General features: G+C 49.2%; 11 protein-coding genes across 11 annotated transcripts; 7 read left to right on the top strand and 4 right to left on the bottom strand.

Moving 5' to 3' along the window:
- Positions 1-168: 168 nt before the first annotated feature.
- N7481_011640 (uncharacterized protein) lies at positions 169-5,626 on the bottom strand (the record flags this gene model as incomplete). Its single annotated transcript, XM_057270859.1, has 11 exons — positions 169-215; positions 277-804; positions 871-967; positions 1,053-1,729; positions 1,781-1,942; positions 2,034-2,050; positions 2,137-2,267; positions 2,325-3,462; positions 3,517-4,628; positions 4,696-5,447; positions 5,506-5,626. The coding sequence occupies 11 exons, from the start codon at positions 5,624-5,626 to the stop codon at positions 169-171; spliced, it is 4,782 nt and encodes a 1,593-aa protein (XP_057118033.1).
- Positions 5,627-6,536: 910 nt separating this feature from the next.
- On the top strand, positions 6,537-8,033 carry N7481_011639 (25S rRNA (adenine645-N1)-methyltransferase; the record flags this gene model as incomplete). Its single annotated transcript, XM_057270858.1, has 1 exon — positions 6,537-8,033. The coding sequence occupies one exon, from the start codon at positions 6,537-6,539 to the stop codon at positions 8,031-8,033; it is 1,497 nt and encodes a 498-aa protein (XP_057118032.1).
- A 635-nt stretch (positions 8,034-8,668) lies between these two features.
- N7481_011638 (Short-chain dehydrogenase/reductase SDR) lies at positions 8,669-9,608 on the top strand (the record flags this gene model as incomplete). The annotated part of the gene is made up of 2 exons (XM_057270857.1): positions 8,669-8,732; positions 8,782-9,608. 2 exons carry the CDS (start codon positions 8,669-8,671, stop codon positions 9,606-9,608), a joined length of 891 nt encoding a protein of 296 aa, XP_057118031.1.
- A 242-nt stretch (positions 9,609-9,850) lies between these two features.
- On the bottom strand, positions 9,851-11,099 carry N7481_011637 (class I mannose-6-phosphate isomerase; the record flags this gene model as incomplete). The annotated part of the gene is made up of 2 exons (XM_057270856.1): positions 9,851-10,786; positions 11,055-11,099. The coding sequence occupies 2 exons, from the start codon at positions 11,097-11,099 to the stop codon at positions 9,851-9,853; spliced, it is 981 nt and encodes a 326-aa protein (XP_057118030.1).
- A 556-nt stretch (positions 11,100-11,655) lies between these two features.
- On the top strand, positions 11,656-12,757 carry N7481_011636 (uncharacterized protein; the record flags this gene model as incomplete). Its single annotated transcript, XM_057270855.1, has 4 exons — positions 11,656-11,710; positions 11,781-12,219; positions 12,270-12,514; positions 12,573-12,757. 4 exons carry the CDS (start codon positions 11,656-11,658, stop codon positions 12,755-12,757), a joined length of 924 nt encoding a protein of 307 aa, XP_057118029.1.
- Positions 12,758-13,300: 543 nt separating this feature from the next.
- Positions 13,301-13,727, bottom strand: N7481_011635 (uncharacterized protein; the record flags this gene model as incomplete). The annotated part of the gene is made up of 2 exons (XM_057270854.1): positions 13,301-13,575; positions 13,646-13,727. The coding sequence occupies 2 exons, from the start codon at positions 13,725-13,727 to the stop codon at positions 13,301-13,303; spliced, it is 357 nt and encodes a 118-aa protein (XP_057118028.1).
- An 867-nt stretch (positions 13,728-14,594) lies between these two features.
- Positions 14,595-14,964, top strand: N7481_011634 (uncharacterized protein; the record flags this gene model as incomplete). Its single annotated transcript, XM_057270853.1, has 2 exons — positions 14,595-14,761; positions 14,817-14,964. The coding sequence occupies 2 exons, from the start codon at positions 14,595-14,597 to the stop codon at positions 14,962-14,964; spliced, it is 315 nt and encodes a 104-aa protein (XP_057118027.1).
- Positions 14,965-15,847: 883 nt separating this feature from the next.
- On the top strand, positions 15,848-17,905 carry N7481_011633 (glycoside hydrolase family 154 protein; the record flags this gene model as incomplete). The annotated part of the gene is made up of 3 exons (XM_057270852.1): positions 15,848-16,329; positions 16,398-16,696; positions 16,761-17,905. 3 exons carry the CDS (start codon positions 15,848-15,850, stop codon positions 17,903-17,905), a joined length of 1,926 nt encoding a protein of 641 aa, XP_057118026.1.
- A 193-nt stretch (positions 17,906-18,098) lies between these two features.
- On the bottom strand, positions 18,099-19,180 carry pup2 (proteasome core particle subunit alpha 5; the record flags this gene model as incomplete). The annotated part of the gene is made up of 5 exons (XM_057270851.1): positions 18,099-18,378; positions 18,449-18,792; positions 18,937-19,015; positions 19,089-19,101; positions 19,156-19,180. The coding sequence occupies 5 exons, from the start codon at positions 19,178-19,180 to the stop codon at positions 18,099-18,101; spliced, it is 741 nt and encodes a 246-aa protein (XP_057118025.1).
- Positions 19,181-19,515: 335 nt separating this feature from the next.
- On the top strand, positions 19,516-22,318 carry N7481_011631 (gamma-tubulin-complex subunit SPC97; the record flags this gene model as incomplete). The annotated part of the gene is made up of 4 exons (XM_057270850.1): positions 19,516-19,845; positions 19,890-21,914; positions 21,975-22,177; positions 22,237-22,318. The coding sequence occupies 4 exons, from the start codon at positions 19,516-19,518 to the stop codon at positions 22,316-22,318; spliced, it is 2,640 nt and encodes an 879-aa protein (XP_057118024.1).
- Positions 22,319-23,013: 695 nt separating this feature from the next.
- On the top strand, positions 23,014-24,061 carry N7481_011630 (uncharacterized protein; the record flags this gene model as incomplete). The annotated part of the gene is made up of 3 exons (XM_057270849.1): positions 23,014-23,436; positions 23,582-23,789; positions 23,853-24,061. The coding sequence occupies 3 exons, from the start codon at positions 23,014-23,016 to the stop codon at positions 24,059-24,061; spliced, it is 840 nt and encodes a 279-aa protein (XP_057118023.1).
- Positions 24,062-25,409: the final 1,348 nt, after the last annotated feature.

Here is a 25,409-nt window from a genome sequence, read left to right as displayed (position 1 = left end):
ATAAGTACATGTAGGGAAAAGAGCCACAAAATGCATAGTAATCCGTCCAGATCGTCAGAATCATCCCGTTCGTCCTAAGCGTCGCCGGACTCCCAGCAAGAACACGTAGTCGTAAAAAGTGGAAATAAAATAAATAGTAAAAAGTAGGAAGAAATGAGAAATGGAGTATCATGTCAGAGTAGCAAACATAGCGCGCATCACCCGAGAATTGGGTTCTGGATTAATATGTCAATAAGGAACTGTATCTACGATTGGAAGTGGAAGGTAGATACATACCTTTACGCTCGGATCTGTTAACCTCAATCTTCTCCTCCGCGTTGCCTCTGTTGTCAATGGTATCAGTTTCACGTTGTCGCGTGATCTCAATACCACCCTGGCGCTCGAGTCGCAACAATCTCGTTTCTTCTTCTAGCTCACGAATATATGAGTCGACTTCGTAATCACCATCCCGAGGACGGACAACCATCATCTGACCAGAGTGTGGTCGAGACTCGATTCGTTCCTCAAAGTGACCTCGAGGTTCAACCAACTGTACTGAAGACACCGCTCGACGGCGTCCATGCACGGAAATAGATCGGGGCCGAGAGACAGCGCGAGGTCGAGGCCGGGGTCGCTCGACGATTTCTTCGTACTCTATATCCTCGCGGCGCGATGGCGAGGCTTCGACGATGAAGGCGTCATGGCTCGAGCGGGGCGAGTGGTGATGAGAACGAGTGGTGTGACTGTCGACCTCGAGATACTCGGTGGTGACACGCTCCGGCGGCAGTTGTCGAACCGGGGATCGAGGGATACGGAGATATTCAGCTGTGTACTGGTCAGCCATCATTGGATTTTCCCAAAGGGAACCCCGAGAAAGGAAAAGTAACCTACTTTCTGTGTGGGCTGGACGGCGGAAGGATTTGCTGAGACTGATCACTTCGTCGATTTGCTCCTTAGACAATGCTTTCTGAATAATGATGGTCTCGTCCTAGCGATGCAGTATATCAAGATTAGCATGAGATCTGTGGCACCATAGCGTATTCATGCAATCTGCCATCGAGAAGCCTTCTTACCTCCTCCTTGAATGGGTAACCCAGATCCAAGATAGCGTGGACATGCACCCATTTCCGAGGAATGCGGGTCTTGCCTTTGCGTGGGTATGGCTTCTCTTCATGACGGTGACGAGCACCACTGCTCGAACGTCGATGACGGCGATCCATCATCATTCTCTCTCTATCATCGAATTCTCGAAACTCTTCGTCACCGTAGTAGTCCGGTTCGGCGATGCGGATGTCCTCATAGACCTCACGTTCACGATATCGCCCGGGTGAAGGGCGATGTGCCGGAGGTGGGGGCATGCGGGGAGGAGCACGATCAAAAGCTTCCATCTTGCGGCGAGGGATGCGATCAAAGGTATCGAGGGACGACTGGCGCCTAAGTAGACGGGGCTTAGTGAATGAGGGGCTCTCATCACGACGACGGCGACGGTCAGGCGCCACTAAGGGGCCAGAAGCAGAAGGATGGGACAGGTGCTCATCCTCGTAATATCGACCTGCTGCGCGCGCCGGGGGGCCATATCGGTCATCTTCACGGAGACGGGATTCAAAGCGGTCTTCTTCGCGGAAGCGAGATCGCTCTCGAGAGCGCTCTCGCTCAGCAACAGGCGGACCGCGCGAGTAGCGGTCGTGACGATCGCGAGAGTCTAGAGTGCCTGTCGAAGAACGGTAATCATCGTAGCGCGACGACATATCTGGAAATCACGAGAAATCCTAAACAAAGGACTCGGATGACGGGGTTGAACCGTGGATGACGAGGGCGGCTGACTTTGGCGGGCCGAAGGTGGGGGGAAAGGGGGGAACTGGGAACTGGGAACCACGGGGCGAGTCGAGGGACGAGGGACAGAAAGGTGTGAAAGGAGGCAAAAGTGCAAGTGCAAGATGGACACCGAGGACACAGACTACAGCTGAAAGAAGAAGCTAGTGTTCAGCCTTAGAGGGGTCTGCGTCAGGCAGAAGCCTATGATGACATTCGAGTTGAGACCAAAGTGGAGTAACTGTGGCTGATGAAAAGACTAGACTAAACATTTACATGTCTAGTTCTCACCAGCCTCAACTGACTAACGGTTATGAATCTAGTGCGAGTCTGTACTACTCTTACACTTCCAGACTTTGCATGTCCTCCTCTAAACTAAGCAGCCCCATAGCCCGATATGCCCGATCAGTCGGTTCCACTGTCACAAATCGTCGCTCATCACTCTGCTGCGCCCCCAAGTCTCGAGAAAGTACATCCTATCGAGGTGGAGGGGTTAGTCCAGATCAAAATCCATTGGGTATGATCTCACTTACTTGGGAATCCCGATCCCGATATGTCTCAAAGGATCGCTGATACGGCGGACCGCGCCCATGTTTGGCCGCCACAATCCATGACTTCTCACAGCCACTGGCGATAGCGTCCGAGGTTTTCCATCCCGTTAGTCGAGAGATGTCGCGGAGCTTGGCTATCGTCCAGCCACGCTGTGTCGAATCGGTATACTGCACCGCCGCGAAAAAGATCGGCACTGTCATCTCTGTAAGGGAGGACCCAAGGGTGGGGCTCAGGCTGCCAGCCTGCAGGTTGTATCGCTGCGGGTAGTAGATGCCTGCTGTGATCCGGCCGATAATCTGTGCATATTCTGCTGTCGTTGGTGCAGCCACCCCGGCAGCCATCATCATGGCCGGTGGCATCGATGGGTGAAGTCGCTGCAGCAAGATGCGACCCGTGTAGTAAAATCCCCATATCACCGCGATCGTGTGCGTACGGTATTGCAAGGCAGTGCCGAATGGGGTCGAGATCGAGGGTGTTACGTCGGCTGGTAGCGGCTGGTAATCTCGTCCGAGTCCTCGGGCGAAGGTGTCGAGTGCTGTCAAGATATCCTCCCATTCCTGCTCCGCTTCATTATATTTCTCTTCGACCGCCCTTTGACTCGACATTTCATGCTCATCTGCCTCTTCTGACGATTCGCGTCGCTCTTGCCGGCCGTCTACGAAGCCAGCTGGCAGACGAGTCGGAGGTCTGGGTGGTATCATGCCATACATAGGAAGACCTTCTGGCGCAGCTGGCTGGGGTGGAGGTCCCCTTTGTAAAGACTCCGGAGGTGACTCGGATGCAGAGCCGGAGCCGGAGCCAGGACCAGTGTTCGAAAATGAAGACGTAGATGAGGGAGGCCCAGGGGGCCCTGGGGGTCCTGGGGGTCTTCCAGGAGGGCCGGGTCTTTTGTTTGGACCACCACCAGCAAAACGGCCCATAAATTTGAACATCCCAGGACCCGGTCTCCATTCCGTACCAGCAACACGAAGTGCCTTCAACTTTCGTTTTCGATCTCGATAACCAAAGTCCGTGATGCGCGAAAGCAGAAGCCAAAGGTGATCGGCCGATCCATAAATGGCGTCTAACCGGCCGATGCCAGCGCGGGGTGGACATTGGCTTTTCAAATAAAAGGGCATGCTAGAGTTTCCATTAGCGAGAGTCCATTCCAACTAAACGAGTGTCAGAACTTACAATAATTTCTCGCCACTGACTAGACTGTGCATGAGATCTTGTTTGGTGAACCACCAATATAGGTCGCACTGGAGCCGGAAGTTTTCGATATCTTTGCGCGAAAAGAACTTCTTGGGAGATTGGGCCTGTTCATTTTCGACACAGCCAAATTCGTCGTAATTAACCGCCCGGCCTAGGATGGAACTTAAGAATGCTTGGTCGACGGAGGATTCTTTCTCGGCAAAGGGATCATCCTCAGATCCGTCGTTATCGAAGTCAAAAGGATACATCTGCGGGGTTGACCACCTCATATGCTGCCGTTGCTCACTGATTTGACGTCTGTATGATCGGAGATCTCGAGTTGTACCTGCAAAGTCGATTTCTTTAACTAGTTGAGCAGCGCCCGCAACGTGACTATTCCATTTAGAGTGATCGGCTGATATAACTTCATAGTACGCAAGCAGCTGCGTGGCAGCCAAGGTGCCGATTTGCTTGCGCCGCATTGGGAGACTAACCGCACGACCAATTCGTTTCAATGCATAATGGTAGTGCTTCAAAGAGACGGTCGAGGGTACTCCTTGGAGATACGCGATGTGCAAACTGCTGATCGCGAGAATAGCTTGGAGTAGCGCAGGATGCTCCAAGGCCTTGAGGGGGAGGGTATATGTCCAAAGACCCTGTTGGGCAAGGGGAACCTGTACTCCCAAAACAATCGACGAGTCGGTCGCATGCCGCTCAAATATAGATAGACATGGCCCGGTTGAGTGGATGAAGTGCGCAAAGATACGGGCCGTCTTGGGATTATTCAGTGGGGATGATCCGAGCGAGGGGCGATAATTAGCAAGAATATTCGGCTCGTTGAGGTGACTGGTGAAAGAACGAAGCTGGCTATCATTATTTGCAGAGGCCATGATGAGACTCAGTTGATTGAAGCCTTCGCTCTGTATCTGATCCGCCATTTCGTCGTCGGAATCTACATCGTAGTAATCTTCCTCTTCATCTTCCACATAGGTTACCTGTGGTTGAGAGGCAGGAATGAATGGCTCCGCCGTAGTGAGCTGCGAAGCCGCTTGTCCCGGCTGCTGCTGCTGCGGATACTGATACTGATATCTAGAAGCCGATTGCTGGATGGGCTATAGCCTCGATTAGCATTTATAGACTAAGTTATGCCTAGGGTCAGAGGAAGACATAGAGACATACCAATGGGAATAATGGGTTTTCATTACTCTTGTTCACTGCCGATTCGCTAGCCAGCTGAGATGCATACTGGGCGGCGTAATCTTGGGATGTTGGGAAATTCTGCCAGTTGGCGGTTGGCTGTAAATACTGGGCTGGGAGTTTTTGTTCATCGTAATGGTCGTAGTTTTCTGTTAAATTAATAGGATGCGACTCCGACTCCGACAGTGACTGCGATCGCGACTGAGGCTGAGACTGAGGCTGAGACTGAGGCTGGGGCTGGAGCTGGGACTGGGACTGGGGCTGGGACTGTGTATGTGAATAGTCCGTCGGTTCTTGAGGTTCAGAGGCCCGCCGATTTTCCTCTGCAGTCTGTACTGGCCATGATTGAGGGGGTAGCTGTACTGGTGGCGTGGGATAATAGAACTGCGGTGCAGTGGCAGGTGGTGCCCGCTCTGGTGGGGATGTCTCAGATGGCTGCATAGCTTGATAACCTGTGGCTGTCACATCCACGGGCCGTGGCGCCAGCATGGGATGTTGGGCAGCTGCCGCAGCCTGTTGAGCAGGTAAAGGATAGTCATTGAATATGGGGACTCGCATCTGCTGCTGCATCTGGAGATCTTGGCTGCTGTGAGGAGGGCCATAGGCGCCGAAGATGCCCATGGGATTCTTGAAGATCACTCTTTGGGCGTAGCCCTCACAAATCCGCTTGGATTTGACGCAGTTGCTACATATTGGCTTCTCTTCGCCGCATTTAATACGACGTTTCCTACAGGCTTCAGCGGGTTAGAATATTCTGATCGCACAAATAGAAATAGGAATCTGGGGGCATACTTAAACAACCAGTTTTGGTTCGTTTCTTCGGGTGTCTGCGGGGGCCCGGATTCCTCGGTGCTTCCGCCTCGATAGGGTCAGGGCTGTCAGCGTCGGGTAGCCCCACGTCCGGTGGTTGCATGTTGTTGGAAGAGTAGGATTCTCTCGTCAGGATGATTGAGAGTATAGCTGATAAGAAGGCATAGTGGGGAAGAGGGGGAGGGAGGAGAGAGAGGGAGAGGGAGAGAAGGAAGCTCGGGGCACAAAGGCAAAGGCAAAAGGTTATAAGTTAGGGCGCTATTAAGGTGAGTCTGGATTTGATCTCCACAAAACGGGCAACGCTGCCGAGCATCGCAGATCACCCGTGTGACTGAAGTACTTGACAATTATAGTGTACGCTGTAGTCTGTACTCTGTACTCTGCGTACTTTGTCTGTAGTAGGTGTAGGTGGTATGCTGGGCATACTGCGTACAGATCCTTAGATAACTATCTCCCCTGCTCCGCTACCACCCCCTTTCTCTATATCAATCCAGACCAGCCAACTTGGAACACGATCTGACCTGCGGGCTGACCTATCGCTCACTGCATTACCCACTACTCGTACAAGGCACAAAGCTTAAATACCTGAGTGCGATTCCTCAGGGTCGTGCCGTGCAGGGTTCCTTTAATCGCGCATGGCTGACCTCCCACATGGCGGTAACAAGGGGGCTTCATTCAGCGTAAAATCAGCCGAGAACGCGGGACACGAAGAAATAAAATTGAAATTGGATCCATCTGAAACTCTCAGATACGAAAGGCGATCTCGAGGCTGAAAATTGAAGTTTCCAAGGGGGAATGGCATTTTGTCGGGGGTGTCAAAGATACAATACTGTAAATATGTAATCCAATTACCGGCTGAAATTTTGCGGAGCTGCCCGCCGGAGAAAAAAAAAAAGTTGCTCCCCGAACTTCAACATCCTCAGACAACCCTGGTGCAGACCATTTATTACCACCAGGATAAGAGAACAGTAGAGGTAATATCTACTTTCCTCTTGATCACCACCATCAACACCATGTTCGCCGTCCCAGGATGGTCGGTCGCCAGCTCTGCGCTAAAGTCACAGACCGCGCAGGCGCCCCCAGCCCAAAATGAGTCGCAAGCAGGCAAGGATGCCCCAACAAATGCGAAGAACAAGAAGCGCAAGCGTGGGAATGACCGTGTTACCGCCGGCAATGTCGATGATATGTATCGCAGGCATATCGAGAAGTCCGCTCGCAAGCCTGCCAACGATAAAAAACGCAAGGATGACAAGCAAGCTCCTGCCCCCTCCCCGAAAACGACAGATGAAGCCAATGCCGAAGCCGAATCCGAAGCCGTGAAGCCCATCGCCGACGAGACCGCGCAAGATGAGGGAAAGCAAACAAAGAAGCAGAAGAAGAACAAGAAGAAGAAGGACAATGAGAACCAAGCAGACAACAAGGACGCTGCAACAGCCCCCTCTAAGGAGACCGCTGCGGCTTTGGATTCGCTTGCGCCGCCCCCGGAAACTACGGCGACGCTTACACCTCTTCAGCAAGCCATGCGCCAGAAGTTGGTTTCCTCTCGTTTCCGCCACCTGAATGAAACCCTCTACACAACGGATTCTTCCAAGGCCGTCGAGCTGTTCAATGCGAACCCGGAGCTTTTCGATGAATATCACGCTGGATTCTCTCGCCAGGTGAAGGAGTCCTGGCCTTCCAACCCCGTCGATGGTTATATCCAGACCGTTCGGCGTCGGGCTGCGGTCCCTGTCCCCAAGAGGGGCCAGAAGCCTCAAGCAAACCGGGCTCTGCCTATGCCCCGCCGACCCAATGGCGCATGCACAGTTGTCGACTTGGGCTGTGGTGACGGCCTCCTTGCTCGCACATTGACCCCCTCCAAGAGAAGGTTGAACCTGAGGCTCAACAGCTATGATCTCCAGTCCCCCGACCCACTTATCACGAAAGCGGATATCTCCAACCTGCCAATGGAAGATGGCTCCGCCGACGTTGCGATCTTCTGTCTCAGTCTGATGGGAACCAACTGGGTCTCCTTCGTCGAAGAAGCCTGGCGTGTGCTGCGCGGCGATGGCAAGGGCGAGTGCTGGGTCAGTGAGGTGAAGAGTCGATTCGGCAAAGTTACCCGCAAGAAGGCCCAAATCGGAGCCGTGAAGCCGCTCAGCAAGGCCGACCAAAAGAAACAGAAGAAGAAGGGAGGTAACGAATCCGATCTAGAGGAAGAAGATATCTACGCTGAAGATGCCCGCCCAGCCAATCAAAACGACGATACGGATATCTCGGCGTTTGTCGAGGTTTTCCGGTCCCGTGGTTTCGTTCTTCGCGAGGAATCCGTCGACAAGTCTAACAAGATGTTTGTCAAGATGGAATTTGTGAAGGGAGGAGGTGCCCCGACCAAGGGTAAACACGCCACAGGGCTGAGTGCTCCGGCTCCTGGAACCAAGAAGCGCTTTGTCGACCGTACGTCGGATAATGGCATGACGCCCGAGCAAGAGGCACAGGTTTTGAAGCCATGTGTGTACAAGATCCGTTGAGTGTTGTGGTAAAAGTGTGTCATGAAGTTACTATCTGTTATATCCTTCCATATTCCGGTCGTATAAGGCTGGAGTAAATAGAATGCAAATCTAAATATACTCAGACATACAATCTACAAGTTATAGTACAAAAAGTATATCTCCAGTTCTCTGTCTGTTAAATTAAGTACCTATTACTTGACTATCAGGGCCCAACTACTCCGTACTACTTACTACTAGTAGATATTACGACCTTCCAAGGTTTCAAGGTGGTCGGGTAGACACTGGCAGTAACTTGAATGAGGTAAGCAAGCGATCAACGTCATTCTGATCTAGTCACTCACAGGACTGCTGAGAACATGGAAAGTCGATACAAAATTCCGGATTTTCGATATTCTGGGAGTCAGAGCCTGTTTTATGAATGGATAGTCATCATTGAAATTTAATTTTGTCTTCCAGAGAAACTCTTTATAAATTACCTCTAACCACTCATGTCATACTGTGTTTTCCCATCCATACGTTACACTGTTTGGAGACATAAATCTAGTCGAATATTTACAGGCACAAATTCTTCAACAAGTGTCCGGATCCGATATAGCGACATCCTTGGTAACCGACGAAATTACCGACATACCAATTGGAAATCACCCGCCGCCATGGAGGCTCAGGAAAACAACAAAAGATTTCAGCTAGGAAACCTATTCAATGTTAAGGATAAAGGTAGCGTGAAAGAAATTCCGAATTTCAAGATGGGAGCTAATTGAAGTAGTCGCCCTAATCTCCGGTGGTGGCTCGGGAATCGGTCTCATGGCCGCTCAGGCACTTGCTGTGAATGGCGCAAAGGTGTATATTACTGGCCGGACACAGGAAAAACTTGACAAGGTCGCCGAACTCTACAACCAAAATATACCTGGTCAAATAATTCCCATCACCGCCGATGTTACCGATAAAGCATCAATTGACAAGCTTGTGAAGGAAATCAACTCGCGCGAGCAATTTCTCTCCATTTTGATCAATAATGCTGGGATTTCCACAGGTGCACAAGATACTGAGCCTGAGAGTGCTGAAGAGCTCCGCCAGAATCTATTTGAGCATGAATCAGGCGACCTCAATGCATGGGATGACACTTTCCGCACAAACGTCTCTCAACTCTTCTTCATGACAACCGCATTTCTTCCGCTACTTGAGAAGGGTTCTCAGCAGGAGCATGGATGGTCCAGTACCGTGCTCAATATAACCTCCATCTCGGGGATTGTCAAGGTTTCCCAGCATCACTTTGCATACAATGCCTCCAAGGCTGCTGCCATTCATTTGACCAAAATGCTAGCCCATGAGGTCATGACCTCACGATTGCCAATTCGGGTCAACAATATTGCTCCTGGCGTTTTCCCGAGTGAGATGACTACAGCTGCCAGCGATGAGAAGCAAAAGAGCTTCATTCCGAAGGAAAAATATGAGCAAAAGACTGCCGCAGCTCGACCGGGAAAGGAAGAAGATATGGCCAGTGCCATCCTTTTTGCGACTACAAATCAGTACCTGAGCGGACAAACCGTTGCCGTTGATGGTGGTTATGTTCTTGCGGCAGGATCTCTCTAAAAAGACTTGTTTTCCAATATTTCCATTACTTTCTTATATAAAATTGCGTTGTGAAACCCATGGAATGAAATATACTCTTCAAATTGTCTATGTCTAGTAGGTCTCTTACTAGAAAATTTCCTCCCAATCTGAAAGTAAGAGCAGGAAGTATGTACAGAATATTGTTAAAGTTGATCGTCAGACATTTGTACCGTTAAGATTCAACTCCCGATTTTCGTTTCTCGATGTACAAAATGTTCTCTCTAAAGCGTAGCATAAGCCCGATATATCACAATACCATTGTCAGTCGCAAACTGCAACTTGGCGTCTGGACCAGCAAAAAACACACTTCCTTCACCCAAATTCAAAGTTTTCCCGTCCCCGAGGATCTTCATTGTTCCTGATCCCTCAGTCACAACTAGGATGCTAGGGGCTTGCAAATCGGTATGAGTCTCCGATTCTGTTGCAGCCAAGTTCGTAGCTAGAACGTTGAATTCACTGAACGGGGGCGTGTATTTGACAGTCTTCTCGTTGATTCCCATCAAGCTTGGACGAGCTGGCAACAGTGCAGTCTCTTGGTCATGTGGCTTAAAAGTCAGAGCCGATGTGAACAGGTCAATGTTGTCTCTGCTGGCGCGAGGGCAGAAACCCGTGTTCAAGACATTGTCTGATCGCGCCATGCATTCAAGAATATCCCCTGATAACCAGGCATGGATACTATCTGCTGGCACACACACAGCCTGGCCTGGCTCCAATGTCATGAAATTCATCAGCAGTGAGGCGACTAGAAGTCCATTGTCGGAATCCGAATATTGTTCGCTTAATCTTTCCAAAAGATTGGGGATGTACTGATATCTCTCTCCGAGTTCTGATTGAGGAATGGCTTTCAGATTTTTGACAACGTCCGAAACTGTGTTCGACGAAAGTTGCAGCAGAGTTCGACAGACCTCTCTCAAAATTGCCTCATTGACATTGTCATGCGGGGCCAAGATTGCCTGGAGGGGACCCAGACTCAATATGTCCGCGAGCTCTCCAATGGGCTTAAAGCCGACAAATAGTTCAAATCTAGTCAACGCGACTGCAATCTCAGGCTTATGATTGGTATCCCCAAACTTAATGGGGTCTTGCGCGTGGAGTTGCTCGGCCAATTTTTTGTCGGGATGTAGCTGCAGTGGCAGGGCCTTCGCAAAAGAGAGAATCTGATTTGATTATTGTTAGTCCGACATCACTAAATCACGAATGAGGATATACGCCCCTACCTTTGGCAGAAATGGTATTTCTCTTCTGTATCTCTTACAATATGTCTCCCCAAGTAGGCTGGGGTTCCTCTTCACATGGTCGGAAAGCAGCTCGCCGCTTGAAGCAAGTCGAGACGGCACAGAAGGGTACGTACCCATCCACATCTATTACTTGAAAATAAGTGTCTCTCCCAAAAGTGAGTGATAATGATTCGCTTCAAGTACAAACCTCCGAGTAAGTTTCTGAATCATCTAGCGGGCTTGCGCCGGGCATCTGTGACCACAAACGACCAGCGAGAGATTCATGGCCTTTCTTACCCCATGGATCATGCTAAAGCGGAACAGTGAGCCTACTTGATACATAATTGAATCTCGAGTTGTCGTACCTTGCACTCGCATTGAAGTTGTATGACGCCGTCTGCCATAATTGAAAAATAAACCGCGGAAAAGTGGTATAGATAACAATGGGACACGAGGTCTCAAGTAAGAACATGATTTTATCTGAAGGAAGGGCTAGAATCATAGCTAAAAGTTCATTGAAAGATTGACTTCATTATTCGTCATGCGGGAGCCGCATCTTCGGTCTTTGACTTTTTATGCGGTCCATTCCGGTTTTTCTCACGGTCGCTGATTCGCTGGCCCGCGACATTCCATGTTGTGCAAAAATGCCGATGACAAGTTTGATGGTCGAAGTACTCAAGATATTTTATCGCCTGGTTTAGCAATTCTCCACGTCATACTGACAGAAGCAAGTTGCATATAGGATACGCTTAAATTGCGAAAAGCTTTGAGAATGGCACAGTTCCTTTTTCTCACCAAACACTATCACCATGCAGCAGGAAACTCAACGCGGCGCGCAAAAACCCCAGTCTCAATTTGAGCAAGGTATGTTACGAATCGGCCTATGTATTCTGAGAGGAATTATAGTCAAAATAATTTGTTAAGCATTTGATAGGCCACAGGGTTGCTATCCAACACCTTCAAAAGCCTGGTCTACAACAGGAACTTGCAGACCCAAAGCCAACAAACACCCAGCTCCCGACAGAAGACAATGGATACCAGACGTATAAAGCGGCTGGTAAGCTGAATGGGAAAAGGGCAATTATCACTGGTGGTGATTCAGGCATCGGTCGCGCGATTGCGATACTTTACGCAATGGAAGGCGCCTCTAGCTTGATCACATATTTGCCTGAAGAAGAGTCAGATGGTAGGGAGACCGTACGACTCGTCGAGGAGTACGGTCAGAAATGCTATACGATCGCATTAGATCTGCGTGAAAGCAGTAATTGCAAGAAAGTTGTTGATAAGGCTTTGGAATCCTTGGGAGGAATTGATATTCTCGTCAACAATGCCGGAACTCAGAATATGATCGAGGACATCAAAGATTTGACAGAGTAGGCTGATCGGAAGAATTTCTTAAATCCAGGCGCTTACAAAATAACAGGGATCAATGGGAAGAAACATTCGCCACGAACATCGACTCGGTTTTCTACCTCTCAAAGTACACTCTGCCGCACCTCAAGAACGGCTCCTCCATCATCAACTGCGCCTCTATAAACGCTTATATTGGACGACCAGACCTTCTTGATTACACATCAACCAAGGGTGCGCTCATCTCGTTTACTCGAGGTCTGTCGAATCAACAGATCAAGAATGGCATTCGGGTTAACGCCGTGTGTCCTGGACCTGGTAAGTACTAATATCATGCCACATAGCTACCAAGTTTAGGATCTCTGACATTCATTAGTGTGGACTCCTCTAATCCCCGCGACTATGAATACTTCTGCTCAGGAGCAATTCACTTCTCCGATGGGTAGACCAGGTCAACCTAGTGAAATAGCGACGTGTTTCGTGTTTCTTGCGAGCCAGGATAGCAGTCTCATCTCTGGACAGAGTCTTCATCCAAATGGTGGTGTCATTGTCAATGGCTAAAGGTAGAGAGGCACAGTTTGCGAAATAAAACTATAAGAGTGATAGTTTAATTCACGCCACAATATTTTGAAGGGGATCTTGATGCTACCAAATATGTGACTAAAACTCTATCAACAAAGGTCTATGTACAAATCATAGTTATTATAGAATGTCAGAGTGAAAACTTTTATCATTATTGTCACCTTGGTTTTTTGACAGAATGAAATATTTAACTTCTCCCTGATATAATCCTGATTTATCTTCTAGGGTGATTTTATTAGATAAATTTATATCACGTTGGCTCATTTCAGACGGAAGAATTGATTGAGTAACATTAATCCAGGGAAGTTGGTAAATTGTACATATTCAATAAGATCAACATGATTGATTAAAAATCATGTATTCCCCGCATAGACAGATTGGACGCTATTCCTGACGGTGTGGCATTTTTCCTGATATGCACCAGCCTCACATCAGATCAACCATCAGTACAAGGGTTAAAATTTGAAAGATGAAGCCACTCTTCTAGAGAAAAAGAGTAAGTCGTTACAAGATTTTTCTCTATCAAAGTGTCGATGTCCCTGTCGGCTTTCCAGCCTGGGGCATGAAGCGATTACTGGCAGCAATATCTTCGCGAGGCTGGTCGTCTTTCTCCTCTGAGGTGTTAAGAATTCCCGCGGGTTTTCCAGATTGAGGCATGAAGCGATTACTTGCGCAAATGTCTTCGCGGCGGTTCCCATTATCCATCGAATCTGCTCTCTGCTCTTTATTGTGAGGGCTACTGTCATTGCGTTGATGCTGCTGAGATTCAGAGTTTGTTTCTGATGGGCTTCCGTGACCTGGATTATTTATTAAATTTCATTTCTTGCACCGGGTAGGGATATTGAGAAAGAACTAGGCAAATCGCACTTTTAACGTTGCTGTTTTGAGCATCGAGTCTATCAGCGACCTTAGAGTCGTGACGACCACCACTTATCGGAGATTGAGGCATGATGATGTATTTAGGAGTGTTATTGAAGAGAAAGAACTGCAGTGTGTTCGTAAGATAACATGAATATGAAGCTAATATAATGCAGAATACAATTAACGTTCCCCCGCCTATGACAATGAATGACGTCAGGTGACCGTACCCTGATCACTCCGAACCCAACCTTTTCCAATACAAAAAGCAAGATTGAGCTGGAATAAGTCATTAACAGCGAAAATTGGAGAGCAGGAATATTTCTGGCCACTAGACATTCAATTCCTGTTTGGTGCGAGTCTTTGACTTGTTATGGCCCTCTTTCGCTGAATCGGTCTTCTTCTTCTCTCTGACCCTTGATTGGAGGCTTCCGAAGCCGATACTTAGTACATATGTTGAAACGGACCAGGATACTCCAACTCTAGGCTTTGGTGACTAACGCCTTGAGCAGCCGGATCCTCCGCGTGAGAATCACCCTTACGATCTCAATAGCTGATGGTCGAGCATTGCAGCGTTGCTTGCCAATCCGCTCCGATCATACATGAGTAGCGCAAAACTTGGAAAAGAAACTCCAAGATTGCTGCGTGCCGATCTTTTCAGTCATCTGCTTAATCTTGACCTTTTACTGACGTCTCAAGCCCTTAAGCAAAGAGTTGTTTCTTGTTTTATGAGGCGATACTTCTTTCTTGCCTCATGATGTAACTTTTCTGCAGAGCGCGTTTGCTCCACATCTGCTCCCCGGAACTCGTCATGTGGGGTTTCGCCATTTATAAGAAATATTCTCGTAGCTGCTGTAATGTGGGGGCATATTCTATCAACTCCATTTTCCGAAGGCTTGGCCTCACATCCCTCATCTGAACTATTTTGATAAAGTGCTCACTTTTCCCTCTACTCAACATGGTGCAAACTATTTCCATTCGGACATTATCAATGCGCCGGCTAGCAGCAAATCCATTGCAACCGGCAGTTACGAGAGCTTGCTTCCCCGTTCCAACTCTTAGTACTCGGAGGAGCTACTCTATCGACGAGAAGGCAAAGGAGGTAGAGCCAGGCGGCCAGCGGCGGTAAGCACTCGGATACATTCACCAACTTCACACAAATGCAACATAGGCTGACCAGAAGGCTGTACCGTAGACTGATCATAGCCTCAGTCTTGGCCGTTGCCGGACTCGGCGTTTTGTGGCTACGAGGTGGCAAGGGCGATATCAGTGGTGCTGGCCATGGCGCCAATCAAGAATACAAACAAAGCTCGGAAGGAAATAATTAAAGGGCAGTGGCACGGATCTTGCCTCAAACCTCAAAAACACAAGCCTCTCGTTGCAACATCCTACCATCCTCCCCGAGGTGTCTCAATAATAACAATCATAATATTTCCTTTTTATTCAATTGAGCTTCTTTTTTCAACCTTGGTGGATCGTCCCGGGGACCGAAAGAACATGAGAAATGTACTTCCAATAATTTTGCCAAGTCTACCGATTGCCTCGAAGGTGCTTCCTTCTTAGGTTGATAAATGATGCTTTGGTTTTCATATTATGGATGGGAGTTGATTGTGTTTTATTATGTGTGGTGTGTTCGGGTAATGAGGGGAACCAACAAGCCAAACGCACTATAAAGAAGCAATCGATGGGAGGTTAGCCAGTGTTGGAAACGTAGGGACTCCCCTCCTACGACAACTATAAGGAACCGTAACACAAGATTTTTACTGGACAACTGATCAAAATGCAATACCTAGAGAAAAAACCAGAATAACGAACTCATCGACTTCGAGAAGCCATTCTTCAAGTAATACTAAATGCGGGGAAACGTGACATCGCATACCCCGCGGACCCTACAAATCACCCGGTTTTGCCAGGATAGACTTTTAGCCGGAATATGGTAGAATAAACACCCACCAACCAAGATGAGACTATGCTTCTTCTGAACTCAATGAGCCGAGTTTGGTTCCTGTCCAAGGTGCGCTACTACATAATTAGCGTGGGGGCTCACTAGATCAGGCGAGCCCTAGAGGCTATTCTCCCACGTCGGATTTCGGGGAAATACTCCGATCGAGCTTGTTATATATAGCCAAACTCTCCAGGCCCCGTGATTAACTTGAAGGTTAGTATACTGGGAATAATTTCTAAAATTGAAAAGCCCAAGTATTCTGTATAATGTCTATCCAAGCAAACGGAAGTACGCCCTCACAGGCCTTCAGCAACTCACCCTTTCGCACCCGTGCGGATCTGCAAGCTGCATGCCGCGCACTATTGGACCCTTTACTTCCCCTCTTTACTCCAGGTGGCAGTCGCGTGAAAATCGGAACCTCAACAACCCGCTTCGACGAGGGCGGCGCCCAAATCGAGGGCTATGCACGACCACTCTGGGCTCTGGCATCTCTGCTTGCGGGAAATTATGACTACGTCGAGGCTGCGCGCTGGCGCGAAGGAATCATAAACGGCACTGATCCGGACCATGTTGAATTTTGGGGTAATATAGAAGATTCGGATCAGCGTATGGTTGAGATGTGTCCTATTGGATTCACACTTGCTGTTGCGCCGCATGTCTTTTGGGAGCCGTTGACGCAGGCCCAGAAGGATAATGTGACTAATTGGCTTGCGAGTATCAATGCACGGGAAATGCCTAATACAAATTGGTATGTTACCATCCTCGGTATGACATGATATCGGACCTAGCTGATTTTAGTTTCTTTTCTCTTTGCAGGCTTTGGTTTCGGGTCTTCGCGAATCTAGGTCTACGGAAGAATGGTGCTTCTTACTCTCTTGCACGCATCGAAGCCGATATGGATCATTTGGATACTTTCCATGTCGGTGGAGGCTGGAGCAATGATGGGCCTAAAAGTCATCATCAGATGGACTATTACTCGGGTTCTTTCGCTATTCAATTCTTGCAGTTGCTCTATTCAAAGCTGGCTGGCGATTTCGATCCCGAGAGAGCTGAGAGATATCGTGAGCGAGCCAAGGAGTTTGCGAAGGATTTCGTGTACTACTTCAACCCAGACGGTATGTTTCATTGTGAAGTTAATAAGGTATCTAAAATGCTAACTGAAGATGCTCGATACTTTAGGTCGGGCCATACCGTTCGGCCGATCTCTAACCTATCGCTTCGCCATGGTTGGATTCTGGGGAGCTCTGGGCTTCGCAGATGTGGAACTGCCAGGACCATTGACCTGGGGTGTAGTTAAGGGACTATTATTACGGAACTTCCGCTGGTGGGCGACACAAGAAGACATTTTCAACAATGACGGCACTCTCAATCTTGGCTATTCATATGCGAATATGTACCTGACTGAGAACTATAACTCGCCTGGATCTCCATATTGGTGCTGTCTCTCCTTTATTCCGTTGGCGTTACCTGAATCGCATCCATTCTGGGCCTCGGAAGAAGAGCCATACCCCTCCTCCTTACCGGAAATTGTTGCTCTCAAATATCCCAAGCATATAAGTATACGTCGAGGAGGTCACTCATTCCTCCTTTCCTCTGGACAAGCGTGCCACTACCCAATGAGAGCTACGCAGGCCAAATATGGGAAGTTCGCATATAGTTCTGCCTTTGGATATTCCGTGCCTACAGGTTCCTACCAGCTTGAACAATTCGCGCCAGATAGCATGCTTGCATTGTCTGAAGATGGCGGGGAGTTTTGGCACACGAGACGACTTGCTGTGGATGCTCATTTTGAGGAGCCTGGCTCAGATGGGACTCCGGTACTCGTGTCTAGCTGGAATCCATGGCCAGATGTTGAGATAGAGACGATTCTCATCCCACCGTCAGTCGAGACACCCAATTGGCATATACGGGCACATCGTGTGCACACAGGCCGAGCACTCAAAACCTCCGAGGGTGCTTTTGCTATTTATGGATGCCGCAGTGATAATGGTCGGATGCTTGGGCCTATGAAATCAGGTGAATCGGAGGGTTCAGTGCATGATGATCGTAGTGCATTAGTGGTTTCATCAGCTGGGGCTGTGGGCATCACTGAGCTGTACTCTTCCAGCTCGCGGACAGGTCGAATTGTGCTCGCCGACCCGAATTCTAATATCATTCATGGGCGGACACTATTACCTTCGTTGGGGATTGATCTTTCACCAGGTCAAGATCTTTGGTTGGTAACAGCTGTCTATGCCTTACCGGGTCAGGTCGAAAACTGGCGTACGCAGTGGGATCAGAAACCGGCGATTCCAGAGTGGCTGCTGAAGAGAATAGAAGCATGATTGTATAGTCATGATTGTGCAGCGTTGGCCAGTATGAAAACACCCCCGTTTCTCGATACTACCTCCAGCTGAGTAGAATAGACCTATGGAGTTCTTATAAGATTGAATAAAGATATGCGTACACCTGTTCTCTACCTCGACAGAGGTGGATTGAGATTATTTATCGCGGCTAAAATCCAGACGTGCTAATCATTTATTGGTTTCCACCCAGCTGCTCGACAGCCCGGCCCATCTCCTCGTCATTGTAGATACGGAATCCCTTCTCCTTGGTAACACTGGCCAACTGGACGTTCTTTGAATCCAGCTTCTCTTCCATAACCTGCTTCAGGGTCTTCAACACCAGGGTCTCAGCCTCGGCCAGCGTCAAGGAACGATGGTATTCATTTTGCAGTTCTGCCTGCGCACCCTCGCTTCCAGAGCCGATGGCTTTGGCATCATATCGGTAGAATGTTCCGGAGGGCTCAGCGTGGTACCTAAAATTGACGGTTAGAGACTTAATCCCGTGCAAGATATAAGGGATTGACACCCAGCAAGGCCACTTACAGTTGAGGGCCATCCTCATCAAATCCGGCAATTAACAAAGCAACACCAAACGGTCTGCTCATAACACTCTCCTCGTCATCTCCACTCTCTCCGAATCGGAGGGCCAAGTCGCAAATGGCCTGTGTAGTACTCTCAACGCGCAAGGGCTCGGCATAGTGGAAGGCGTGGTTCTGGCATTCGACACGGGCGTGCTCGACCAGGTTACGGGCATCAGCTTGCAGACCAGACATGGCGCAACCAATGTGCTGATCAATTTCGACAATCTTCTCTACCGATGAGGCCTCGAGCAGGGTGGATGTCACACGCTTCTCGACACCGAGGATGACTCCCTCCGATGTTGCAACCTTGACCAATGTTAGCGGGGTGCTTTCCGGGTGGCAGTGACAAGTGCCTCTCTAGTCATAGCAACGCATCGTCCCTCCTCTCTTTCCGTGTATAATTGCGATGGAAGATGGTGGGAATATAGGCTGGACGGGGCTGGAACGTACTCCGATTGCTGTGGAACCTAGCTTGATAGCTTCGAGGGAGTATTCGACCTGGAACAGACGACCTTCAGGGGAGAAGGTGCTGTATGGGGCGAGCCATTATTAGAGAACGAGATTCGATGCAATGGGAGGGATAGCTAGGCTAGGATGCGTACTTGATTCCACGGTCTATTCGAAGCTGTTAGCAACCCGGGCAGTGGAGTGAGATATGACGGAGCTTACCATATTCGGATCGGGCAATGAACATATTGGGCGGGTTGACTGAAGACAGAGGATATCACCAAAGAGATTAATGAGTTCGAAAGAATCCCGAGAAGGTGAAAGGGATGGGAGGGAGGAAGTGGTGGATTGGACTGAGAAGGACGAAGGACGAAGCTCGGGAAGCTCGTAACCTACGCAACTCACGTTTGCCTGCGCGGCGGGCGGTGAACGAATGTCGCCCAACCATTGGGAAGCATCGCATCGCATCGCACTGCACCTCCTCGCGCCGGGCTGATTAGCTTTCGCGCCTCTGTTTCTGTTTCTATTTGCTGTTTCGATTTTCTTTTTCTTACATGATATCGCTTACCCCATTCCGGGATCATGTCCATCCCTGAACGTCGCGTTAGCAACATCAGCTCTGCTCGACCCCGCGTTGCCTCCAGTCGCGTCGATGCCGACAAGCTCAAACACGGCGCCCAATCGCCGCTCCAAAACGATAAGATGGACCCTTTGCGTACAAGTACCACCAGTCCGAAATACAAAACAACACGCGAAGTCAAAAAAGTAACCGGAAAACATATGGAGCGATCAGTACTGGCGGAGAAATGGCGAGCCGGAAGGGAATTCGATGATTCGGATAAGAAGAAGGCCAAGAAGGCACCACCTGCTGCGCATACAAGACCAGCAACAGCTACAAAGCAGGAGACGGAGGTTAGCCAAGGTAAGTGACTTGCTCCTATTCGCTGTACCTCGAGATGAGACGTACTAACTTGTTTGTATACACAGCGCCATGGGATCCGCAAGCATGTCTCATTCCTCACTCAACCGCCCCTCTCGCCAGTCGTGTATCAGTCCCTCCATTAGCTTCAAATGCGCCTCAATCCATTGCTCCTTCCCCATTTCGTGAGCTTTCGTCAGACGCGCAGGAAGCTGCCATCCTGGAGGATCTACTTTTCGTGTTTATGGGTTTCGAAGGGCAATATATTCACTACCAGAGCGCCTATGACCCAGCCGCGGAGAAGGACCGCCTTACTGGTCCCACTTACCAATTAGCGCCAGGCTTGGACCCGACCCTACGAGATCTCACCCAGTCCATGTTGAAGATGGCGACGCATTATAGTGCAATGGAGACTTTCGTGGAAATTCAGAGTCGGGCTGAGTATGGCGCTGTTAGCCATGCACTTTGTGCGTCTATCCGCAAACTCCTCAAGGACTATTTGATCCTGATCGCTCAGTTGGAAGGCCAGCTGTTGAATAACCCTACGTTCACCCTACACCAACTTCATTTGCATACGATGCCGACCAGCCAATGCCTTGCCCAACTCTACCTTTTGGGACAAGAACTTCTGAAGCGCAATGGATTGCTGGAATCGGATGATCTGGACGAATCCATCGATGACTTTGATGACGTGGATAACATCCTAGAGCAGCTCAAGGAGGGAGGCGATCTGGTGCCTGGTGCTATGGCAAGCAAGAAGATTTGCAAAGGAGGAAATGTCCTGGGCCTGTTGACAGAGCAGCTTGCTACGTTATCAGGAGACCCGACCAGCAAGTCTCTCATACAGGGTTTGTTACGCGATGCCAGCCGTCCCTACATGAACATGTTAAATGAGTGGTTGCACCACGGTGGTATCAAAGACCCCCATGCGGAATTCTTGATCAAGGAGCAGAAGTGGATTAAACGTGAGAAGCTCGAGGAGGATTACACCGACGAATACTGGGAGAAGCGTTATACGATCCGCGACACCGAGGTTCCACCACAGCTCGAGAGTGTGAGGGACAAGGTTCTTCTCGCAGGAAAGTATCTCAACGTGGTACGAGAATGTGGTGGTGTTGACGTGAGCAAAGCCGTCAAGGATGTTCCCAAGACTCTTGACGACCCGCGATTCCTGGAGAATGTCAATGCAGCCTATACCTACGCCAACGCATCTCTACTCAATCTTCTTCTCACCAAAAACTCGCTGACTACGCGATTCCGATCACTCAAACACTATTTCTTCCTCGATCGATCTGATTTCTTTTCCTACTTCCTTGAACTTAGCGCATCTGAGCTGCGCAAACCGGCTCGAGTTGTGAATGAGGGTAAACTCCAATCGCTACTCGATCTGGTACTGCGCCAGCCGGGCAGCATTGCTGCACAGGATCCTTTCAAAGAAGATGTCAAAGTACGGATGAACAAGATCGGTTTAACAAGATGGCTGATGCAGGTGGTGAGTGTCTCTGGCATCGACCAAGACCATCCCGAGGCGTCATTTGAGAAGCAGCAAGCCTCGACCTCTCACAGCTCCGACGATGAGAACAATATTGTAGGATTTGATGCGCTAGAATTGGACTACTCTGTGCCATTCCCACTTTCGCTCGTCATCAGTCGCAAAACGGTTCTGAGATATCAACTCATTTTCCGCCATTTATTATCACTACGCCATCTGGAGACGCTGCTGGTCACCTCCTGGGCAGATCAAAATAAGGTTATGAGTTGGCGACATAAATCATCAGATCGGAGACTGGAACTCTGGAAGCGGCGTGCGTGGAACCTGCGCGCGAAGATGCTTGTGTTTGTGCAACAACTTTTGTACTTTTGCACGGCTGAGGTCATCGAGCCGAACTGGGTGGGATTGATGGAACGAGTTAATGGGGCAGAGGATGCCAATGGATCCGAAGAGACTGTGAATGGCACTAAGCAAGCCAACCGGACGGTCGACGAGCTGATGCAGGACCATGTGGATTTCCTCGACACTTGCCTGAAAGAGTGTATGCTCACGCAGGCCAAACTTCTCAAGGTACGTCGGAATTATACATTTTATGCAAAGAAACAGCACTAACCGTAGACGGCTTTTTAGATTCATTCCAAATTGCTGACTTGTTGCACCATGTTTGCGTCTTGGACCGCCGCATCGCTTTCACGGGCACTGGCTTCGGCTGATCCTGACCAGGCCGTGGAGGACAGTCGAGGATATGACTCGACGCGCATAGTCAAGCTCGAAGACACTCTCAGACGCTATGAGGATCATTTCAACCGCCACCTGCGCATTCTCATGGATAGGTTAGTCCGATATGTACACACACCTTCCTCGTTGAATCAGGTTGACTAACCACGAGCAGTTTGAACTACTTCGCCGCCACGGAGAGTGTTGTGTTATTAAAGCTTGCGCATTCCCTCAGTTCCATCAGCAAAGAAGACTGAATATGACGCCACTTACCAATGTGCAGCTTCTCGAAGAGATCTGCATATGAACCTGCCACATCGGATGCACACCTCCATCCACCACCACCATCAATGCACGCTTATACTCGTCACGGAAGCTTACCGAGAAGGCTATGCCACGAGTTTCCTCGACGCAGGGGGACGCTAGTGTTAAATCACCTGGAATTTGAACGACAGGGACCATGAGCAAGCGCTCCATCACATCATCCCACCTTGCAACGGCGACATGACCCTGTCTCCACCACGGGCAGCGCTATTGGGCGGGTCTCCACTGATAAGATAGAAGCTACTGAGTACCCGAGGTACAAGCCATAGGATGCGATGAAGTCCACTCCCCTCCAAGCTACCAGCATCGGATTTGTATATATTAAGTAGCTACGCAGAGGACTCAGCGCGCATTATTAAATAAATATAACTACTACTATCAATTCCACTGTAAGAACCAATTCAGTAGAGAGTAGAAGAACAACGCGAGGCTCTCACGGCCCCCAACTTTCAACGGACCCTAGTGTTGCGCCCGAATTCCGCCATACATAGTCGGGCTAATCGCACGTCAGCCCCAGCGCCCGCAATCATTTTATGAGACCTCGGGGCCTCCCACGCCTCTTCAACCTACCTTCAACACCTCAACACCCCCCGAGAGAGCGAGAGAGAGAGAGCACACCCAACCCATCATGCCGCTCGCTTCCATCCTCTCATCGCTTCCATCTCTCCGCCTTCCACATTCCTACCAAGACCGAGTCAACCTCGCGCTCGGCACCGCCGCGTTCTTAGGAACTACCACCATCCTCCTCCCCGCCGCTTACCGCGACTACCGCACCTTCAAATCATACGGCCAAGGAGGCGTCCCGAATAATGTCATCGGCTGGCTGATCGTGCGCCTGCTCTTCCAGCCCTTCCGCAGGGAGATGCTCGACACAGAAGTCTACTCGCGTCGCATCGACGCCGCCGAGGGCCACGGGATGGGTGGTGATGGATATTTGACACTATCCAAAGAACAACTGGCTACGCGATCGCCTGAGGCCAGGCCCGAGGTGGGCCCGCATGTTGCGCCGCAGCGCCAGTTGACACAAATTCCAGACGAGGATATCATGGAGGTATGCATAGCAGTTATAATGAATATGGCCTAGTTTCCTTTGGGGTTTCCAACATCTGGGTCCGCGGACCCTGCGTCTCAGGGTCGCACTGGGTTTATTCAATTGTTTATATGGTGGCCAATAGCTAATCGGGACCTCATCGCAGAAATTCCGCGCTGCGTTCCGATCCTTCGGTTTGCGTAACCACCACCTCGTTAAATTCCACCAATCCAACCTGGAGCAACATGCAGATGGATTCTTCCTAGCGGACCACCTTCCCATAACCGATCTGGCTGTGAGCATGGCGGGAGAGATTGCGCATATTCATCAGGGTTATGACCACTCCGTGCATGCCGTCTTGTCGCCTGCAGACTGTATGTCGTTATTTGCGTTTCCCTTCCAGCCGAGAAGCAATTCGGGACTAACATTTACACCAGGTATCAAAATACTCGATGCGGGATGGGGCCAGCGCCATGGTTTCTCGGGTACATCAGCTATGACATACCTATCCTTTGGGACATTGCCTGATCTACCTGCGGAATATATTCTCATTTATGCGCCACGCACGGAAGACGAAATCAAAATCGTGATGGAGATTATCTCGGCCAGTGTGAAATTCATGACTGGACGAGAAGACACGCGGTGAATGTACAGTCGATTGGCATGACTGGCCCTTGTTGATGGCAGGCTACTTTCCCTGGTACATATCTGCTCTCCTATAATGCCGGACCATTTAGAGCGATCTCGGGCGAGGAGAGCATAAGAAGCTACACAGGTTGTATACGGTGCATGTCTTTTTATTCTTGCGTTGTGGCGATTCTTTTCGCTCCTTTTATTCGGGTGCATGGCGTTTACAAGCGACACTCACAGACCGCGACCTACGTTGTACGGTCATGGTTTGGTGATTGCGGTGCATAATGGAATGGCGTTCATAATGGCTTAGTGACCATGACTAGTTCATACTAATTTGGAGGGCATTCAGCGTTAATTTAATGTAACTCCACTTCCTCATGCTGTACAAATATTCTACCTTCTATTATGGAGATATAGTGTGTTATGTTAGTTCAATGCTAAGTAAATACCAAGGTGCGATTTCACTAGCCATTCCTGAATTTCAGACTCAATTAATACTACTAATATAACTTGGAATCCTCGCGATAGGGTATACTTACTAAAAGATATAGCAGTAGCTGCTTGGAGCAACATTCGATCCGTCACGCTTCAGTTGAAATAATGACAATTTCTTGTCGTAAGATCTTGCTAGACGAGTACTAGTAGGTACTAGGTATGAATCTACCCAGCATATGTCGTCATCAGCTGCATCTGAGCAGGTCCTGTGATTAAGTTCGATACAAGTTGAAATACTAGTAGAGTTGGTGTTGGCTAAATTGTTAGCTGGGCTCAGTATAATCTGGAGGTCTGCACGAAAAGGGTTTGCTTTGCAACAAATATACACCACAATGCAGCTGTCATAAGATCAATTACTTGACCCCTCGCATCGGATGCTACATAGATAGGTAGAAGATTCAGCCCGACGTCATAGTCATTATGAATTGGAATATGTCCATGAGGTCATCATAAGCAGCGTACAGTGTTAGTATCGACTTTATTGAATGTCAGTGCGTTGGTAGTTCTTCTCGTACAATAATGCCTAATTGGGCATAATACACTTCTCAGCTCTCGGTCGATTGTACTTTTGGGGAGGATATAAAACCCAAGCCCATCCCTTTGGTGCCCAGGTAAGAGAACCCGAAGCTATGGTAATGTAAGCCCGAATAAGCAAAAATATAGTACTATAACCCAATCCGAGAGCTGCGATCCGATCAGCAAGGTCACACCGGGCTAATGGGACAACAAAAAGCAAATCAAAACAACGAAACTATTGGATATCCTCAGCTTGGAATTTTTTGGACTCCGTACCTGATTTCCAAGATTCCTATGCCGTTCAAGTTCGCTTCCCAGACCCAGACTGGAAACAATCTCAAAGAACCATG

Source organism: Penicillium waksmanii, assembly GCF_028829765.1.
Source record: "Penicillium waksmanii strain IBT 27052 chromosome Unknown utg000009l:1.0-4314994.0:1.0-4318279.0, whole genome shotgun sequence".
NCBI classification, from domain to species: Eukaryota; Fungi; Ascomycota; class Eurotiomycetes; order Eurotiales; family Aspergillaceae; genus Penicillium; species Penicillium waksmanii.
Note: the sequence above shows the minus strand (reverse complement) of the source record. Positions and strands in the feature narration are given on the sequence as shown.